Source organism: Thermobia domestica, chromosome 13 (assembly GCF_964235325.1).
Source record: "Thermobia domestica chromosome 13, izTheDome1.hap1.1, whole genome shotgun sequence".
NCBI classification, from domain to species: Eukaryota; Metazoa; Arthropoda; class Insecta; order Zygentoma; family Lepismatidae; genus Thermobia; species Thermobia domestica.
In genome coordinates this window covers 9005381-9012309 of record NC_137466.1, presented here as the reverse complement: position 1 = coordinate 9012309, position 6929 = coordinate 9005381, and the positions used below count along the sequence as shown (strand labels likewise).

General features: G+C 36.6%; 1 protein-coding gene across 1 annotated transcript; it reads left to right on the top strand.

Annotated features, from left to right (window-relative positions):
- Nucleotides 1-3805: 3805 nt before the first annotated feature.
- Nucleotides 3806-4731, top strand: LOC145669114 (uncharacterized). Its single transcript, XM_081737455.1, has 2 exons — nucleotides 3806-3889; nucleotides 4369-4731. The coding sequence occupies exon 2, from the start codon at nucleotides 4373-4375 to the stop codon at nucleotides 4682-4684; it is 312 nt and encodes a 103-aa protein (XP_081593581.1). The 5' UTR covers nucleotides 3806-3889; nucleotides 4369-4372; the 3' UTR covers nucleotides 4685-4731.
- Nucleotides 4732-6929: the final 2198 nt, after the last annotated feature.

The following is a 6929-nucleotide window of genomic DNA, read 5'->3' as shown; positions in this document are numbered from 1 at the left end:
ATTTATGCATTCTTGCACACATTCTCTTTCTCTCTCTCTCTCTCTCCCTCTCGCATGCACTCTTGTTGTTAAACTCTCCTCACGTCTCTATTGCTCTTTCCTTGAAATTACAAACACACCTCCCGCCCCGCCACACCTACCACTCCGGTCCCTAGCCTGCACTCAGCGTTTATGCATGCTTCCAGCATTTCCTCCCTCTCTTGCTCTCTTACGCTAGGTAAGCAATCTGTCCACGTTGGGCTTCTTGGTGTTTTAAATATCCACAAAATACACATCATTTCCGATTTGCGTATTTCAATCTTCACAAACAAATCTCATTGTCTTTTCATTCATAACAACGATTATATCTAACATTTGTCCAATAAATAAAAGCAAAACACAAGTCATTTTAATTCATGTAAATACATTTAAAATCCAAGTTCAATATTTATTTATTTATATAAATGGTAAATTTTAACTTACCTTTTTCCTTCACGTAATTCCAAAATTATTCTCCAAACAACACAGTCACAGAAAAATACAGAAGCCAAGTTTCCACAACGCCCAAAAGCACACTATATAATCTGGTCTCATTTCAACTTCCTTATATATATATATATATATATTCGTTAACCTGGGTGTTTCGAGCGTTCACACACACCCTTCCGTTTTTTCACAAAACAAGTACAAAGCTATTCTTTAAAGTTAACAAGAATCTTTTCCAGAAAAATGGCTTTTTCTTTCTTTCTTTTTTCATTCTATCGGAGTAAAAACAATTTTCTCTCTAACAAGTCACAAAAATCTTTTTTTTTCTAAAAAAAAGTTACGTTCAAGTCGAAATTACAGGGGGTCTCAACCGTCAACAATAAATGTCACATACATTTTCTCAAATAACTTTCTACATCCTAACAACTCAAAAGATCTTTTTTCAACTATTTCAATTCTTTCTTTCTTTTCTAAAAAGAGTTAGACATACAGGTGAGTCGCAACCAACATGACATTTTCTCATCCACACAAAATTCACTCTACATGCCAAATTCCTTAACTATTCCCACGTTAATTTAAACTGGTCCTTTGCTCAAAAGGACACTACACTTCCCCTATGCAATTGTATGCCCCGTCTCTCACTATGGGGCAATGTAACACGTAACTATCTCTTTCTTACATTCTCTGTTCTCAAAATAATGAGCGGTACCTCTCCCCAATTAAGGGTGCAAGTTACAGTCCCCAATTAAGCAAAATCTTTTTACTCCATAGGAGAGTACAGTTCACCCCTGCAGCATTCTGGAACACACACATACAAGCAGGTGTCTATGTTCCTTTCGTTACTCCCTATCAATGGGTTCTCTTTCTCCTACACCTTCCATCTTAGACAGTCAATGTCTTTTAACAATTGTTCTTTATCCAGAGTTTCCCATGTTTCTAAGAGTCATTTCACATGTCTGTCTCATGTCCTGCTGTTAAAGTATTCTCCGACATCCATATGTCACGTTTCAGTGACAATATATTCTTTCTTTTAATGACACAAGGTTCCAATTGTAACAGTGTTACAAAAAGCTTGCCAATTTCAAATTCTATCCTTTTCTTTTATGTTTCTCATGTTTCTAAAAATTATTTGACGTGTCTCTCTGCTTTCCAACAGTTAAAGTATTGTGCAACATCCATATCTCACATTAAATTGACACTTTCTTACTTCCTTAATTAACACAAGGTTCAAATTACGAGACAGCTCCAAAAGAAGCATCTGCTACGCTTACAATGGTGTTTGTCGGCATTCCATTGTCTATATTGCCACACACGAAGGTTACATATACCACCAAGCCTACTGATGTACTTGAACAGAAATTTTCTCCATGCTAGCAAATGACGCCACATCACCTAAAGTTAGAATCTAAATATTGTTTATTTTGTTCGTTGCAGCCGGGAAACGACTAGAGGAAGTATTTCTGAAGAAGTGCTGCCGGAAATTCCTAACTATTCTGGTATTAAAAGTTCTTTGTACAGAACTCGAAATAAATGTTTACCCACGCTACCCAAGACAGTAGAGGAGTTGAGCATAGAAGGAAGATGGCGACAAACAAGTGATGGGAGAGATTTTCTCTTGATTGACGACCAACAGGATTCTAGCCGAATTATTGTTTCATCTTTTTAATTTTTACTTCATTAACCCGTATGATTAAAAGGCGTATATAGACAGCGACACAGTGGTTGCAATGGGTGTAACAACATTCACGTTAACTCCGGTTTTCATTTGTCCTACAACAATTCATTCAGTTTTAATCTTTTCTGTGTTTGGCTAAGATTGAGTAATGATTAAGTCTCTATTATATTTTATTTTATTATACAGCACTTTACTTTCCGTTTAATCAAATTAAGGAATACAATTCCATGGAATACAAGAATGTTGTTATAAAATCTCTTATACAGTAAATTGTGAAACGTATATCTATACTCTTGCACACTTAGATTTTCTCAGATATTTCTTTGAATTCACCTATAGTTAACAGGTCGTGTAACCATGTATGCATTTTCTTTAAATATGTACATAAACCAGTGGTGCCCACCCCCCCTTATGTCCATGACGCACCCCCGGATTGTCTATCCATAGGTGTTCTTCCATGAAAAAATCTTTTCGATTAATTTTTACACCCCCTCAAACATATTTATATAGATTTTACCCCCCAATATTTCAATGACGCAGTTTGCGTCATAGCCCCCCCCCCTTGTGGGCACCCGTGCATAAACGTTTTTGAAATGCAATCTTTTAGTTTAATGTCCTACGATTATGCCTTTTAGGCTAAGGAAGACGATGATTAAAGCAAGTGAATGATGATGGGAGAATTGGTGGAAAGAGAAAGTGGCAGGAAACGGGAGTACCCGGAGAAAACCCACAGACATGGTGTTCTCCACCACAAAGTCACTTGGCCGGGGATCGAATCAGGAAACCCACATACCAGAAGTAAGCACTCTACCACTGAGCAACCGTTGCCCCGTAAACATTTTTATTACGTACAGAATTGATTTTAGTTTTATTCTGTATAATCCGTCGCCAAACTGCACTCATATTACCAAAATTCTGAGTTCGTTTATGAAGGCTTGTAATTATTTCTAGATTACAGGAAACCGTTAAATACTAGCAAATCATTTTATATGTAATCAGAAACAAGCATTTGTGTATTAGATATTTGAAATTATTGTGCAGGGGTGGCTTTTTTTAAAATGTGAATCTACCTTTTTTTAACACGTTTTTGTTTTCTTTCCAGGTTTTTGGTACAAGTAACTTGCAAATATTATGTAAGAGTGAGAACGTGCTGATGGATGGCACTTTTAAGTCTGCACCGCGTCTTTTCACCCAATTATACACTTTTCACGGCAAGTACTTAGGGCAGATGTTTCCACTCTTGTTTTGTCTTCTTCAAAATAAAAGCCAGGAAACATACCTGCGTTTGCTAACTTTGATAAAAGCAAAGGCATCAGAAAATGGTATGAATTTAGAACTGAAATGTGTCACGACAGACTTTGAAACGGCTGCGATAAATGCACTTACGTTGTCTTTTCCCAACGTTAGCGTGAGAGGGTGTTTCTTTCCTTTCACTCAGTGTGTATGGAGGAAGGTACAGCGGGGGACACTTCTAAATGGTACACCTTAGCCGTAAATCTCCATATGGCTGTACCATTTAGAAGTGTCCCCCGCTGTACAAGATCTGGGACTAGTTTGTAACTATAAAGAAAATGAAGAGGTTAGGAAATGGGTTCGACGTGCAGCAGCGCTTCCCCTCGTCCCATTAAATAATGTTAGTGATGCATTCCTACACATTCAGGAAAATGCACCCGACGTTCGTAATAAAGAAGCCTTTCACGACTATCTGGTGGACACTTGGTTGGACGAATGTGGAGCATTATTTCCACCGTAAGTTTCAAGGCTTGTTTTTCATTTGATCTAATTATGATATGAACATCAGGTTCGTTAGAGCAAGCTACTGATCATATTGATCATACAGAGTTACAATAAAGAACTGCTTAAATTATAAGAATATTATTTGATAGTTCCATATATTAATATTCATAGTTAAATTTGTATATGACAAGAAAAATTCTATCAGTCGTGACAAAGTAGACAGAGCATCTAATAGTATAAACTAGTATTGTGCACCTAAAATCCTTTATTAACTGTAATTAATCTTATGCTGTGATTTGAGTTTTTTTTTTTTTTTTTGCTTATATCAAATGTGTTGTTTACGTAGGTGGTAGTATGTAGCTAGTATAATTTTACTTATTTCTTATAATGCTACCACAGGGTCTAGTTCCTCTAAAGGTTGTGTCCTTTATTTAGGTATATACTTATGTCTGTCTGTATTCAAGATTATATCATCTTTTTATTCATTCCAGCAAGATGTGGAATCATTTCAAAACTGATAGTGGAAGGACGAACAATCCGGCGGAAGGATGGCATGCGAAATGGAACAGAAAATTTCCAGGACACCATCCCAACACATTTTCATGTATCCAAGCCTTACAAGAAGAGCAAGCTTCGAATGAATTAGCTATAAGAATGTTGGAGCTGGGCAATAACCCTACAAAACAAAAGAAGAAGTGGAGAATAATTGATGAAAGGCTAAAAAACTTAAAACAAAGACTAGTGAGCGGAAATATTGATTTGTTCACTTACCTTAACGCAGTATCCCATAACGTTCACATAGGGTAGCTTCTCTCTTTCTCTGTGTGTATATACTATTTCATGGGGCAAATCATTGTGACATGAGCATTAATGTGCTTTCTTGTATATTCATATTGTAGTCAACAGATATTGCAAATATTCAGTGAAACATACTGAAACTAGATTATTGATTTTCTTATGTAGAAAGATTAATTCATAGATTATTTCTTTTCTGAAATGTGCGTATGATTTCACAATTTCTTAGTGTTGGTGGTTAATACTAGTACAGGAATTCCCTCATTAGAGCAGAAATTCCTTTCTTACATCTTAGGCAAGATGGGAACTCCCATCTTGCCTAGAATGGCGGAGATTCTTATCTTGGAGATATCAGCGGCTGATAAATCGTTAGGCGAGATGGGATTAGGCAAGATGGGAGGACACCAGTTCCCACTGATCTAGTGGTCACGGGTTCGGTTCCCGAGCACAGAATTTAATTTCATCATTATCTCCTTTAACCTATAGGGCATAATCGTAGGACGTTAAACTAATTTCATTTAGTTTTTTCCAAAGATAACCTCAGATACATGTTAGTTTTTGATTATCGATCTTATTTATTTCGACGTCATGGCCGTCGAAGTAGTAGTCCGAAGGGGTAAGGTCAGAACTATATGACGGATGTGGCATCAGTTTGATACCATCAAGTACCTGTACTTTTTGTCGCATTTTTCTAGCTGAGTGTGGTTTTGCGTTATCTTTTTTGCAGCAGGGTGTTCTTTCGGTTCACCAATGTAGGATTTTTTGGCGTAGTGCAGCATCAGTGTTGCCACACTTGGTACAATTGTACCCAATTCAGCCCTTTTTGTCATTCATCATCCTGTTGGTACCACGCTAACATTTTCAGCCCCTTTCGTAAAAATGTTGGTACAATTCTACCCAACTCAGCACCATTTAAAAAATAATAGTCACATTTTCAAAAGTGTCAGTAAGACTTTTCCTACATCTCATGCTACTCATACTGTGTGTTGGACTCTTAAAAAATGCTATTGAACATTCATTCTGTGACGTTGCACCGCAAAACGCTACGAACTTTGTGTGGAAAATTCGTAATTGGAACTATACCGGGAAACAAATTATGCTAGTTGCGCGCATCCGCGCCGCGCATGAAGGAGAGACGAGAAAGAAGCAGTGTGGTGGAAAGTTTGGCTTAAAATCTAGAAGAAGCACACACACTTTGAATTAAGTATTGAATATTCTGTACAAGCCCAGTGTGTGCTCAAGTAAGTTTATAATTTATGTGTCGTTGCAAAGATTTTACACCAAAACGCCGGCCCGTAGTCAGAAAGGGGCTAGAGGGAGCACTGCCCCCTCTAAAAATAACTCAGAGAATTTTCAAACTGACTAAAAAGCAGTGAAATTCTTGCAATTATATTTACCAAATTAAATTCAACTTTGTGAATTCTGCTCATTTCTGTGTAAAATTATGTTTCTTGTTACTAGATGCACTAAACATGTTCCATTGCCGATTTCAAGAATTTCACTTGTGTTCCACATGTACGCAGTGACAAGGTTGAATATAGGTCGATTCTGGTAATTTTGTCCCCAGGCCTCGTTGGGGCTTCGTCCCCAGGACCCATCTTGATTCCAACATCTAGTCATATTTCTCTGGCATTCACCAACAGAACTAAACTCTAGTCAAACATATTTGATTAATGGTGGCGACATTTTGAAACGCCAATGTTTGCTAAACAATCTATAGACCATAAGGTAGAACCATATTGAAAATGGTGTTGATCAATTCAGTATTTTTATTTTTTATTTTATTTATTTATTTATTTTATTTTATTTTTTATTTTCTGTGACGCGTGCACAGAAGTGTTCCAATCAATCCCTGAAATGAGCTCACGTAATGCACGATGCAATATATGAAACAACCTGAACAGGTTACTGATGTTTGTAAATCATATATTTAATATATCTGATAATATATTCATATCGAGAACTTGTAATGAGATAATATTTATGCATTGAAGCGTCCTTGCATCCTCATTGTCATAACGAATCCTCTCCAACTTTGAAATAATTTTGAGGAGCAAAAACGTTTCTTCAATTTTATTACTCTTCAGTTGTAAAATGAATAAGTACACTTTTTCCTTTCATGCGTAAGAATGTAAGCCAATCATAAATTGGCAAATCAAAGCATATTGCCCATGCGTTTCTTTATGCCAATCATATAATCTGTTATATAATTTAGGCGCGAATATAAGGAATATTTCCTTTTATGATGTAAAACTCT